Source organism: Paramisgurnus dabryanus, chromosome 1 (genome assembly GCF_030506205.2).
Source record: "Paramisgurnus dabryanus chromosome 1, PD_genome_1.1, whole genome shotgun sequence".
NCBI classification, from domain to species: Eukaryota; Metazoa; Chordata; class Actinopteri; order Cypriniformes; family Cobitidae; genus Paramisgurnus; species Paramisgurnus dabryanus.
The window spans coordinates 32,316,764-32,330,091 of record NC_133337.1 but is presented as its reverse complement, the minus strand read 5'-3'; the positions used below and the strand labels follow the sequence as shown (position 1 = coordinate 32,330,091).

The 13,328-nt window shown below is 35.4% G+C and overlaps 2 protein-coding genes across 4 annotated transcripts; both read left to right on the top strand.

Annotated features, from left to right (window-relative positions):
- Window positions 1-3,026: 3,026 nt before the first annotated feature.
- LOC135774911 (galactose-specific lectin nattectin-like) lies at window positions 3,027-4,583 on the top strand. 2 transcript variants are annotated; one of them, XM_073814636.1, is made up of 6 exons: window positions 3,027-3,079; window positions 3,159-3,226; window positions 3,419-3,507; window positions 3,619-3,744; window positions 3,909-4,020; window positions 4,378-4,583. In XM_073814636.1, the coding sequence occupies exons 2-6, from the start codon at window positions 3,166-3,168 to the stop codon at window positions 4,449-4,451; spliced, it is 462 nt and encodes a 153-aa protein (XP_073670737.1). In that variant the 5' UTR covers window positions 3,027-3,079; window positions 3,159-3,165; the 3' UTR covers window positions 4,452-4,583. The 2 variants fall into 2 exon arrangements, with proteins under 2 accessions (XP_073670737.1, XP_065140968.2); XM_065284896.2 differs by having other exon boundaries at window positions 3,047-3,084.
- Window positions 4,584-6,307: 1,724 nt separating this feature from the next.
- On the top strand, window positions 6,308-10,670 carry LOC135779053 (galactose-specific lectin nattectin-like). Of its 2 annotated transcripts, XM_065289695.2 has the most exons (7): window positions 6,308-7,362; window positions 7,443-7,507; window positions 9,001-9,051; window positions 9,441-9,529; window positions 9,636-9,761; window positions 9,938-10,052; window positions 10,562-10,670. In XM_065289695.2, the coding sequence occupies exons 2-7, from the start codon at window positions 7,450-7,452 to the stop codon at window positions 10,636-10,638; spliced, it is 516 nt and encodes a 171-aa protein (XP_065145767.1). In that variant the 5' UTR covers window positions 6,308-7,362; window positions 7,443-7,449; the 3' UTR covers window positions 10,639-10,670. The 2 variants fall into 2 exon arrangements, with proteins under 2 accessions (XP_065145767.1, XP_065145768.1); XM_065289696.2 differs by lacking the exon at window positions 9,001-9,051 and having other exon boundaries at window positions 6,311-7,362.
- The last annotated feature ends 2,658 nt before the right edge of the window (window positions 10,671-13,328 follow it).

The following is a 13,328-nucleotide window of genomic DNA, read 5'->3' as shown; positions in this document are numbered from 1 at the left end:
TTCGATTCTAAATAGCGGTGTAAATAAGAGAAAGTACTGTTTATAATATTGACTAATTTACTTTACATTGTACATTGCAATTATAGCCATCAAAATTGTGGTTCGTGGTTATATTTGTATAATATTAGTGAAATATAAATATATGATCAGTATATATAAATATTTTTTTTTATAATATTTGGAGTACTCTAAACTCAGTTAAGGTGTTTATTTGACAAAATTATCTTACAAACAAGGCAAAATACACTAACATAAGTGAATATGAATTTTATTTTAATATACAATACATTGTAAAAGTTTGATCTAAAAAAAGTCACTTCAATTGGTAACACTTTTTTTACCAAGTTGTATCAACTGCACTTTAGATGCATAAAAGAAGAAAAGAATCAAAGAAGAACTCGACAAAGTTTTAGATGAGGCGTGTTTAGCATTTTGGGGGCCCTAAGCAAAGTCTGATGCCCCCCTGCCCCAACATTGCTTTTCCTTTGAATTGCACAACACTATTGAGTAAATAGAATTAAGGGAGACAACAACATTTTATTTTAAAAATAAAATAAAAATGGTGTTCATTTTCTTATTCAAAATGATACAGAATCCTTCTGTGTAAAAAAATTGAGGTCTTGGTTTTACCTTCAGCAAGAATTTCTTTTTTTTCCGTTGTCTAGATTTTTTCATTGTAAAAAAATATTTGTTTGTTCAACTTAAAAAGTAAGTGTTGCCTTAAAATGTTATGGAGACCCTAAGAGGACATGGAGCAAAAATTAAATAAAGTTTAATTATCACTAGCTAGAGAGCACAGAGCAGTCACTTCGCTGATACCCTCTATGCTGTTATCATGTCTCACGGAAATAACAGCCCTATTTGGATATTATGGATTATACTACCGCCTACTTTTAAGAACAAAATTTAAACGCTTGTTTATTGGAACCTAAAGTGTAATCTTATATACAGTGTGTTACGACGCAAACAGTCCTCAGATTGTAGGCGATAAGACGTTCATGCGAAATCTGATGTAAACAACAGACTATGTATGCACTCTTCATGCTAGATTTGTTGTTATTCCTTTTTGTTGTATTGGCTATTTTTTAACCAGTGTTTGTATTTGATAGTATGCAATGCGTATGCAAAAATCTATGGCAAGTTTAATAGCAGTAAATTTCATTTACACTATTTAGTTTTGAATTGGTTTTTATTTTAGTATTATTTTCAAATGTGCTATTCATTTCACATTAGTTTTAGTTAGTTTCATTAAGATTTTGTTAGTAAACTATTTTGTTTTACTTTAGTTTTAGTAATTAATTTAGCTGGGGCACGATGTAGCTCGTTGGGTAATACCAGTAGTTTAGTCTAGTGTGCTATAAATGCAGGTACAATAGTTTTTGTTTCTTTGGTGTAGATAACAATTAGACACAAACTTAGCTGAAAGCATATATCCCCAAACAAATTTAGTTTTTTATTTTTAACAATTTTTAAATAGTTTTTGAATGGTAAACAATAAAAACACTCTTTATCACATAATGTGACTATTTATCAAGCTAATGTAGGCTAGCTATAACCTTACTGGAAAAAACACCATAGTTTATACATATCTGGCAATATGTTATTTCTTTGAAACCTACCTTTAATAGTTTTATTTATGTTTAATCAAGGCTTTTCCTAGACATGACCTATAGCTGATCTCACACTGTATATTATTAGCACATATTAAAGACAAACGCTCGACAAGTCAATGTTTTAAAAAACTTTCTGAAATGCAAACAATTTCTTAAGTCTTTAAATTTGTGACTGTAGGGTGAAAAGAAGTGATTAAATGAATATGTGAACCTGTGGTCTATTTGCTAGTAAAATGAATGTAGGTTTTACCTTAATAAGTCACGTATGCTTTGATAAGTTGTTGATATTAAGAACACCTGTGTACTCTTCCAGGGTTCCCACGCGTCTTCAAAACCTATAATGGTTAGAAGGTATTTGTTAACATACATTTTTGCACAGTAATAACTGTGACAAGCTAAAGGCTAGGGGGTCGTTACAGTAAAGTACAGCATACAGTAGGTTACATGCCAGCACTGGCTCACAAAAGGGTATAATTCATATACAAAAACTCTTATTTCATTTTACAAATGTTGTAGGTTCTTGCATCTCTGTGACAAATTCACTCTAAAAACAAACGGTGCTATATAGCACCCAAAGTGGTACTTTGCTCGTAACCATAGAAGAACCATTTTTAGTGCCATATAGCACCGGTGAAGCACCAGTGAAGCACCCGTGTAGAACCATATAGTGCTATGTAGAACCATATGTGGTGCTATATGGCCCCTATATGGTTCTACACAGGTGCTTTACAGGTGCTTCACCGGTGCTATATGGCACTAAAAATGGTTCTTCTATGATTACGAGCAAAGAACCACTTTGGGTGCTATATAGCACCGTTTGTTTTTAGAGTGTAGTACAATTGGGAAAATCCCTTTAATTGTCAAACAATATCTCTTGAACACAATGTTTAGTTCACATGTGAGCACTTTGCATTTTTAATCTAGTTTGATGTTTTTTTTTTGTGACAAATAGTTATGCAAGTCATTTTAAAGAAGTTAAAACTGCTTCAACTTTAAATTACAGATACATTTGTTTTATTCGGACAATAGACTATTTTTGGATTTACTTAAGTTTATTCTGTGAAATGATAATGATTTATTTTTGCCATTTAAAAACTTTTTAATTAGTTAGGAACAGTTGGGAAATGTGTTTTCAGTAACACACTTTTTCGGTATTTAGTTGTAATGTTTAGTTAATCATTCACATGATTATACAAAGGTATGTTGGCTGGTTATCAACACATAAAAAATTATAAATGTAATTTTGAAAAAAAAAATGCCATGCAAAAACACACATTTTGGGCAAAAGATCTGTCTGTCTGTATATCAATCAGACTGCAATACAATTCCTGAATGTTCACGTCAGATTTACCTCTCTTATCTTCAAACACCGTGTGATATTAAATCCCTCCCACTAAAGTAAAGTATAAAAGAAAGGACTCCTCATTTACCATCACATAATCTACACTGAAGTCCTAAAAGCAAAGGTTTGGTAAGTTTTTATAACATTAACTTCAGCAGTGTACGAGTGCAGATGTGTCACTTTTCCTGTTAATTCATTTTCAGATTCATCATGGCAGTCATGAGAGCTCTTGTGCTTCTTTTCTTGGTCTTTTCTTTTAGGAATGCAGCAGGTAACCAAGGCGTTTACAAGATTTACCAAACCCTGCAACCAATATTACAGATTCCCATATAGAATTGTGTTTTCCATTAAACTTTGAAGGAGTGTAACACTATGTAAAAGGAGAACAGACACAACATTTAAAGCATAAACATAAAACTGATAATGTAATATACAACTTTATGTTCCTAATATTTTATTCTAGCTGAAGAAAACTGTTCAGATGGATGGACACATTTTGGTATGAAATGCTACAAATTCTTCTTTCATTCGGTTGACTGGGCCACAGCTGAGGTATTGTTATTCAGAAATGTAGACATTGTTCAAGAATACGCTGTGTCTAGTCATGATCTAAACTAAACCGATTAGATTTTATATTGTCAATAAAAGAATCTCTCTTCTTAGAAAAACTGTCAATCTATTGATGCAAATCTTGCATCTGTGCGCAATACAATGGAAAACAAATTCCTCCTGAGTCTGATTGTGCCTGCTGACACACGTGCTTGGATTGGTGGTCATGATGCTGAAATGGTAAATCATTTTGCTCTGAAATGCTGATATGGTCCGAAATGAATGCGTTTAATATAAAACTGATTTTTTTCTACAATAACTTATTTTTAGTTATCAAATGACTGAATTATATCAATAATGGAGTGTGAATATATTAGTAAACTCTTTTTACTGACTCTCATTAGGAAGGACAATGGCTGTGGTCTGATGGATCTCAATTTGACTTTACACACTGGTGCCCTAGAGAACCTAACAATAAAGGTGGTACAGAGCACTGCCTGGAGATAAACTATACTAGTAAGAATGTCTTTATTGTTTTTATTTTCAATCTTAAGATTTATTTATAGCATTTAGTATTAAATAGTCTATTTATTTTTTAAAAAAATCTATATTTTACTTTTTCAGTGTTGTTATGTCATTAATCTACACTCAGTATTCCATAATGACAAAGTGAAAACAGAATTTAAGAAATGTCTGTAAATTTATTAAGAAGAAAAACTTAAATATCATGGTTACATTTAAGTTTTAAGACCCTTTGCAACAACACTTGAAATTTTGCAGATGCTTCTTGATCGTTGCTGATTTATGATTTTTTTAAATTCAAACTACACCGGTAATGATCAGTACTGATTTTATTTTCATCTTATCGCACAGCTAGCCATTCCTGGAATGATGCGCCCTGTTCAACCAAACTGAGCTACATTTGTGGCAAACCTCTGGGATCATGAAAAATCAATCTGTTTTAAAAGTACTATTGTACTACATGCCTATACATTTTTCTGATCTTATTTTTAAAACTAAGTATCTTACTGAACCTTTCTGAAAACGTCTCCAATCAATAAAAGCATTTATAAAGCAAATTGTGTGAATTATGGAGTCAAAAAATTAATCATCAAATTAAATACAATATAAAACAAAACAAAACAACAGAACAGTACTACGGAGATATTGGGGCCCAAGACCTTTATGACTATTGACGTGAGGGCAACTGAAGTCCTGGACGATGGTCATTTGGGCAAGAGGGTTTATTGTTGTTAGGCACAAGGATGATGATAATTTTTTAAAGGAGAAGGGAACCACAAAGGTGGCAATGGACTCATTAAAAGCTTATTATTCAATCAGGGAGGCAGTTATGTATTATTTTAAATCAGAGAAAACAACATAGACTTAACCTAAAAGTTAGTAATACCTGCTTAAATGCAATGTTGACATTTTCTGTCTTAAGCAATGCTTTTAAAGGCCAGAGTGTTGGTTTGACAAGAAAATAGGATATGGTTCAAAAACCTAGCAGGACCAGGCCGGTCTAGTGATGGTCGCTTTCGAAGTACTTCTTGAGGCTTGGAAACCTTTACGAATCTTTCAAGTCACATGATTTTAGCAAACGATGCTTCATTATGTCATAACTGTTTCGAAAAGTTTCAATTCACCACTAGGGGAAGTTGGTCATAAATGACCAGTGTCAAATATGGTTAAGTGAACTTGGTCAGTTTTTTATGCAATTTCATAAAACATTCATCCTTCTAACTAATAACACTATCATTTTGTCTACTTTTTGTTTCTAGACAGATTTTATGACAAAAATGTGCATCATTGAAAGGGTAGTAGTTTTAATGATTTGTTTTGTCTAAATAAAACTAAAAATCTAACTAAAATGTAGAAAAATCCTGCTATTATTTTGTAAAAAGTACTTTTACATTATTTTGACCAGTGGTGTCGCCAGCATGTGTGGTGTTTCGAACGCTTTGAAAAACTGAATGCATTTCCAAAGCAATTGGTTCAATTGATTTGAAGCTCCGAAAAGCTTTGTTTCTCCCATCACTAGGCCGTCCAACAGGCAATACATTCCTGGTTCAAAACGGTTTGCTGCGGTTTCCGGGTTGAACGTCATGTTTCCTGGAAACGGTGTGCACCGCTGTGCAACGGAGTTTGAGATACGTTTACTATTCTTTGATGGGTGTGTCGGAACTGCAGTCCAATCAGCAGCAACATGTAAATAAACCACGCGGCCCTTTTCACACAGAATTACGGAAAATACACAGAAAATGCACCCGGGATTTTTCAGGGATCGTTTGATTTGTTCATTCACAATGCCAATGATTTGCCGGAATCTATGTGTGTGTCTATAGACGGTTTCATCGAGGGCACGTCTATACCCAGCTAAAATAACAAAACAATAAAAGATAATGATGCTCATTTACTGAAATAATGTCTTGGAGGTGTTCATCTGTAGGTTTTTAGGGTTAGGGTTTTTGCAATGTAGTGTTGTCTTTTTTTAATTTGACTCTTTTAAGAAAGCAAAACTGTCATCCTGTGTTAACCCTAAAACGGTGAAACAGTTTTGTATAATTTCTAATTACATTTTAACATAAATTTAATCCATTGGTTGATAAACTTGATAAAAAAAGAAAAGCAATAGGCTAAAAATATGTTTGATAACTGTATTGCTTAAATGATTAGACTAGGAAATACACTTTATGACACTCACATTATTCTGAAAAGAGAGGTGTGAGGGGCCTCCAAATTAACAGAAATTTTGCCTAGGGCCTCCAAATAGCACCGGCCCTGTGCTCAATAACATACAGGCAGCGGCCGAGCCAAGCACGCAACGGTTTTTGATGTTAACAAGGAACTGTGGAACATTCTAATGAAACATAAGTCTGTCAGTTGGATTATCATACATGTGGGAAAGAATGATATTCGGAAAGAGCAGTCTGGGCTTCTTAATAGGGATTTTAATGAACTTTTTGAAACAGTTCATCAGTGGACCTCTCCCAGCCCGATGATGTTTTCTCGGCTACTAATTAGTGAACCACACGACTGCTTTGATACCGTTTACAGGTTTGAAACTTGCCGGCTTTATTTTTCATACAAGTGAAGTCAAACCATGGAGAAGCTTTCTAAACTGTTTTTGTGTACTCCAGCATCTGTTCCATGCGACGGAATATTCTCCAATGCTGGTGAAAGTGTACAAAAAAGAATATATTTTCCTGTCACCAAATGTATAGCCATTATAATTATTATAAAATTATATGTTTGAATAAAAATCACAGCATTTAATGAATACTCTCCTCCACTCTACCCAGTTGCCCTCTGCCACATTACACATCACCTTGAAAAATCAAACAGATCTCATGCTCAATGTTTTATTATCAACGTGAACACATGTAATTCATCAGTATCTGTGAAATTCACCTACTACATAAATGGGTTTGAAACATGGATTGTAAAAAGAAACCATGAACATCGTGTCAAAGCTCAGCCTACTTGCATTTCAAGTTCATTACATTTACTTCACCAGCAGATGGTGCTGTGCATTTTCTATTTGAATGAAACTTCGAGTAATATACTATATTTGACACGATTGTATCGGAAAGCAATAATGCTTCGAGACGTTTCATTTGGCCATCACTAATTTCTTCTGTTTTGTTTAAATGCCAGGGTGGCAAGTGCCATACTCTGCCATAGCCTACCCAAATGCAGCACCTCTTCTCCCCCCTAATTGTCTCAGGTGTTTCTTGTTTCCTTTGATTAGCATGTGTATAAATACCATTGTGCTCGTCATTTTTCTCTGTCGGTTATTGTATTGGCTTGGCTTTGTTTTGTTTCTTAAATTCTGAAAGCAAAACTTTTTACTAAAAGGTGAGTTTTTGTAACATTAACTTCAGCAGCAGTGTACATATGAGTGCAGATGTGTCACTTTTCTGTTAATTCATTTTCAGATTCATCATGGCAGTCATGAGAGCTCTAATTCTTTTCTTGGTCTTTTCTGTTGAGAGTGCATCAGGTAACCAAGCAGTGGCGCCCCCAGGATTGTTTTCATGGGGGGGCACAAAGGGGCCAGCACAAATCTTAGGGTGTGTTATCCAGTTAACATACTCTAATTAAATGAGTGACATACTTTAGTCCTTAACACGTCTCTAGTCTTAAGTTTTCTCGACGTGGGCACCAATCTTCCACCGCTCTCTCACAAAGACGCGTTTGAAGGGAAAAGCGCGTGTTTTCGGCAATTGCGCAGCCCAATTCGCGTCATTCGCATCCCCCCCTTGCAAGGACGCGTCTGTCTGATTGCGTCTTTGCATTGACTTTGTATGTAATCTACTCGCGCAAATCGTTGAACTTGCGTTTGGTGAGTATGCCCCATAATGAATGGAAACACATTATTCCCTTCGCGGCACCGCAGGCAGCGAGTGCACAAGCGCAGCAGGTACACTGGCAAGAGTAGAGCGAGACCTTCAGGCTATGTGCCGGGCAGGGGCGTCATGCACCATTTTTTTTTTTAAGGGGGCACAGTGCGACAGATTCTTCAGTCTTTTCCATGACACTTACATTTCTAACAATCTGAGCGCCCCATGCTTTCATGCAAAAACCTCCAAAATAAATGTGTTGACTAACTTTTATATCAAATACTATTCAATCGGAATAATATTGGCATCATATTTACATCTGAAACGGCACGTTTTGTTTATTTACGTTTTGTTTAATGACTTTAATTGTGTCAATGCATTTTGCAAAACAACTGCATTATCCTATGAAATTAATGTAATTTTAAATCCATAAAGTATATAAACAACGAAAATGACATAAGCTATAGCCACGTGATTGGTTTTAATGTTTAATAACGATTTAAAAAAATATGTTCAGATAAAATTATTAGAGGAACGGACTTTTGCATTAAATGTTACCTCGTATGTGAGCATGTGTGATTCTGCGCCCCCATGCCCGTGAACTCTGGCGAACTTTGCCGTTGCACCAAGAAGATGAATCTAGAAATCTCTACTAATATAACGTCGAGACGGTCACATTTTAAACTACACAGAGGAGGTTAACTGCACATTACCGTCCTGGGGTTTGGAAATGTTGTGAGTGTTTCTTAGACGTTTTAATTCATCAGAAAGCCAAAGGCAACAGCAAAGCTCGTGAGCGCTCTCAGAGGCCGATGACGCCAGAACAAAGAAATTTAACATGATCAAAACGGCGAAAATCTCCGAAAAGTGACAAGGATGCAGCACAGAAATGATTATATTGCGCATATTAAACAGATTAAAAGCCAAGTAACAAATTAATGGATGCTTCTATGATTTTGAGGTTGCATGAAAAATCCAGTTGGCTCAAAAACCGAGGGTCAGTTTGAATGGGCATGACGTCTCTGGTGCCCCAGCCCAATTTAAACCCTGACAGTGATTAAGCTTGGAACAATATGCTTTATATAACCTATAATTAACTGAGTTTTACTTACTAGTTTGAGTTTCTTCTGTAATGCATTCAATGGCTGAACAGGATCGACATTTAGAGGAGTAGCTGGGCGTTCTCGAGACTTTGCGGGTAAAGGTGAGTGGATGGGTTATGATCGTATTCTATTTAACACATTATACAAATGCATATTATTTTTTTACATAGTGCTTTTAGTGTACATTTTAATGAATACATATTACTACTATTATTTAAATATAAAAATCTCAAAAAAACTCATTCTGTTTGGGGGGGGCAGTGACTTTTATGGGAGGGGGGGGGGGGCGGCCCCGCCGCCCCCACCCCCCCCCCTTGGGGGCGCAACTGTAACAAGACCCTACAACCAATATTTCAGATTATATTGCCATCGTAAACTTTCGAGAGTAAAGTTATGTGAACGGATTACTTGAGCAACATTTAAAACCCTTTACACAGAAACCTAAAACTGATAATGTGACTTTATATTACTCATTTTATTCTGTGTGTAGTTGAAGAAAACTGCCCATATGGATGGACACATTTTGGTATGAAATGCTACAAATTCTTCTCTCAGTCAGTTAACTGGACCACCGCTGAGGTACTGTTATTGAGTTATTCAGAAATTGTTCAATGATACTCAATGTCCTGTCATGATCCAAGAGAAACTGATTAGATTTTCAATAAAGTTCTTTCTGTCTCTTTAGAAAAACTGTCAATCTGTTGACGCGAATCTTGCATCTGTGCACAATACAGATGAACACAACTTTCTCCTGAATCTGATTGTGCCTGCTACCACATCTGCTTGGGTTGGTGGCCATGATGGTGAAATTGTAAGTCATTTTGCTCTGAAATGCTGATATTGCCTGGCTAGTCTGAATTTAAGGTTTAAAAAAAATTTTTTTTTGTTTCCATAGATACAATAACTTTTTTTTGTTACAATATAAATGATATATTTGAGTGTCAATGCATTATTAGTAAACTCTTTCTGTCTCTCCTCACTCATTAGGATGGCCAATGGCTGTGGTCTGATGCATCTCAGTTTAACTTTACCAGCTGGTGCTCTGGAGAACCTAACAATTATCAGGGTAACCCTGAGAACTGCCTACAGATAAACTTTACCAGTAAGAATGAATCCCATCTTTTTTACGGTCTTAATATTTTATAGCATTTACTATGAAATGGACTAGTTTAAGGTTTTGATACCTTTTTATTTGAAAATTTTGATTGTACAAAGGTTTGAATTCATTATATCATCAACCTCAAAACGAAAGGGTAAAAACCGGAAATGTAATGTCTTAACATTTGTAAGTTTCGACTGTGGGTCTCCAACGTTGTTCCCATAGGGTACCCGCCTCTATTTTTTTTTAAACCTTTTGCAACAGTTGAAATTTAGCTCTGCCTCCTGTTTCTCTTGATAGTTGCTGAAATGTTTCTACACCTCGTATCCACCTGTGCTAATTTTAAATTGATGGGATATTATTTGGGAACACGGACACCTGTTTAAAGTCCTTACAGTTGACAATGCATACAGTAGCAGGGGTCTGAATACTTCCTGAGTGCACTTTCATTACTGATCTGATATCGAACTACAGCTGTAACTGTACTGATTTAATTTTTTCTTATCCCACAGATAACAGTTGTTGGAATGATGGGCAGTGTTCATCCGAAATGAGCTACATTTGTGCCAAACCTCTGAGATCGTGTTAAATAAATCTGTTTCAATCAAAAAAATTTATTGTCTGGACTATGTTGAAGTAAATGTTATGGCACTAATATCTGATCATACTTGTTAGCCGGTTTGTTTCAGTTTAAACTTGCTGTCATATTTTCACTAGGGTTTTTCTAAAGTCACTTCAAGATTAAAATTAAATGCCGTATAAAACTATAGGAGATTGCACGGCATTCTTCCATCTTAGAAATATCTCAAATACGCCATATGCTGTCTGCATCAGATGCAGAGAAGCTTATCCACGCTTTTATGACCTATAGACTATTGTTACTTGGGGATGCCATGCAAATCACGTAAACAAGCTTTGGCTAGTTCAAAATGTCTCTGCAAGAGTGCTTACTCAAAGTATGACCACATAAGCCCAATTTTGGCATCTATACACTGGCTACCAGTTAAAGGAACAGTATGTAGGATTATGGCCAAAACTGGTATTGCAATCACAAAACTTGTGGCTAAAACTGGAACTGCAATCACACAACTGGTGGCCAATACACAACATGACAACATAAACATCAGTTGAGGGCTGCAACACTTTTTAAATGACAATATCCTGGTCAGACCACTGTGGTCAGTGATATAAGTATTTGAAAATGATTTCTTGATGTCTAGTGACATAAAAGGACCATTTTATGATTGAGAAATTTCTTACATACTGTTCCTTTAAATATCGCATCCATTTAAAAATTACTAATCACCCATAAAGCCTTAAATGGCCTAGCACCCTCATATCTTAAGGAATTACTATCAGCATACAATCCATCACAAACACTGCAAAATTCTGGTCTTTTTAATTATCACCTAGAGTATCTAAAGTTGGTAGATCCTTTTCCTACTTGGCCCCTAAGCTCTGGAATGGTTTGCCATCTGATGTCTGAGAATAATACGCAGTCGATCACTTTAAGTCTAAACTCAAAACAAAGCATTCACATAATTTGTCTAGAAAATATACTTATCCTGCAATAGTTAGCTTGTACGGAACAAAGCATTCACATAACTCGTCTGGGTAATTTACTAATGCCGCAATAGCTAGCCTGTCTGGACCCGAGCCGATATTAAACCACAACACTGTGTGACACTTGCATTACATGCGAATGGCCCCTAATATGCCGTGAAGGTAGTTACAGCGTACAAATCGCAACTTTTAATTTTCTGTTGGTCTTAGTACAAGATGTAACTACAAAAGTGTCAAGTTTTAAATAGGAAAAATATTAAAACTTTGTTTTTTTTTTAGCGCTATTCTAAGCTATGCTAAAATGGTAGCGCCAGACCCGGAGATCAGCTGAATAGATTCCATAACGGTACGAATCAAATGTTAAACTCTAGGGGAACTGGAAAATGAGCATAAAAAAGTGGAATGTCCCTTTAAGTTATACTGTAACAATCCACCCACAGCCAGGTGTTGTCATGACAACATGAGTTAACCAAATATAAACCAAAAATAAATAAGATTTTTAATTTATTCACAAAACAAATATTACTTTTGCAGTAATGTATCTTACTCGAGCATGGGCAAGACTCGCTCACTTATATTTCCCATGATGCAACGGGAGACGAACGCGTAACTGGAATCAGCTGAATGACCATAAACACCAAAGATTTACGTTTATACACTTTTGTTACTTCTTCTTGTCAGCTATTTTCTACTTTTTGAAAATAAACAAATAAAAAATTATTGCTATATCTTTTATTTAAAAATAATACACATTTTTATTAAACAATAAATAAACAACAGTAAATAAATAAATATCATAAGCAGTTGTTTTGTTTTCCTTATCATCAACTTATACAACAAACATAACAATTGTGAAAAACAGTAAGAAAGAAGACTTTACCATTTCACAGTACAATCAATAAAGCCACGCCTAATGTACATTTTCTCGATGTGTGACACGGTACGGGCAAGCGCTACCTATAGGCAGAGTAGACAAATGCCTAGGGCCTCGGGCTTGGAGGTGGGCCTCCATAAATGCTAAATCCATGTGCGCCAGTCCATCAATCACTACTGACAGCAATAGACAAAGTTATAAGGTGAGTTCGACTTTATGCTGGGCCGCAAGAATGGCAGGCGGTTGACATCAAAGTACTGCGAGAACTTGATATGCAGACTCATCTGTATGATTTCTCTAATCGCTCTCGCGGTACTTTGATATCATCCGATTGTCAGTTCTTGCAGCGATGCATGAAGTCGAAGAAGCCTACCCTATATGATGAACAACTTTCAAGACACAGCAGTTTACTGTACTTAGCTGAACCGCATGCAAAGACAGTGCAGCACATAATGCAGGTAATTTGAAATGATTGTAATGTACTGTAAAAATAAACTTGGCTTTGTTCTGTGTATCAACGTCATTTCAGAACAGTTCAAACTTGAGCGGTGCAGACTCTTTTGGACACCTTGAATATCAAAATAGTCAAGTTAAAAAAGTTTATATTTAAATTCAAACAGCAAACAAAACGGAGTTATTAAAGTACCTAAACCATGAAGCATATTTTTTTAAAAATGATGCAGGAATTTAATGCTTCTGCTTAGAATTTTGTCTGTTTAACTTCTAGTAGCAGCTGATTTGTATGCTCAATGTTTTATTATCAATGTGAACACATGTAATTCATTAGTATCTGTGAAATTCAACTACTACATGAAAGGGTTTGAAACATAGACTGTAAAAAG

What these genes read in the sequence shown, in the direction of transcription:
- LOC135774911 (XM_073814636.1), top strand. Translation starts at nt 3,166, where the DNA reads ATGGCAGTCATGAGAGCTCTTGTGCTTCTTTTCTTGGTCTTTTCTTTT. An exon ending in TTCTTTTAGGAATGCAGCAG is followed by an intron (nt 3,227 to 3,418) that starts GTAACCAAGGCG and finishes ATTTTATTCTAG; the next exon opens with CTGAAGAAAACTGTTCAGAT. An exon ending in CCTGGAGATAAACTATACTA is followed by an intron (nt 4,021 to 4,377) that starts GTAAGAATGTCT and finishes CTTATCGCACAG; the next exon opens with CTAGCCATTCCTGGAATGAT.
- LOC135779053 (XM_065289695.2), top strand. Translation starts at nt 7,450, where the DNA reads ATGGCAGTCATGAGAGCTCTAATTCTTTTCTTGGTCTTTTCTGTTGAG. An exon ending in GTGGCCATGATGGTGAAATT is followed by an intron (nt 9,762 to 9,937) that starts GTAAGTCATTTT and finishes CTCACTCATTAG; the next exon opens with GATGGCCAATGGCTGTGGTC. An exon ending in CCTACAGATAAACTTTACCA is followed by an intron (nt 10,053 to 10,561) that starts GTAAGAATGAAT and finishes CTTATCCCACAG; the next exon opens with ATAACAGTTGTTGGAATGAT.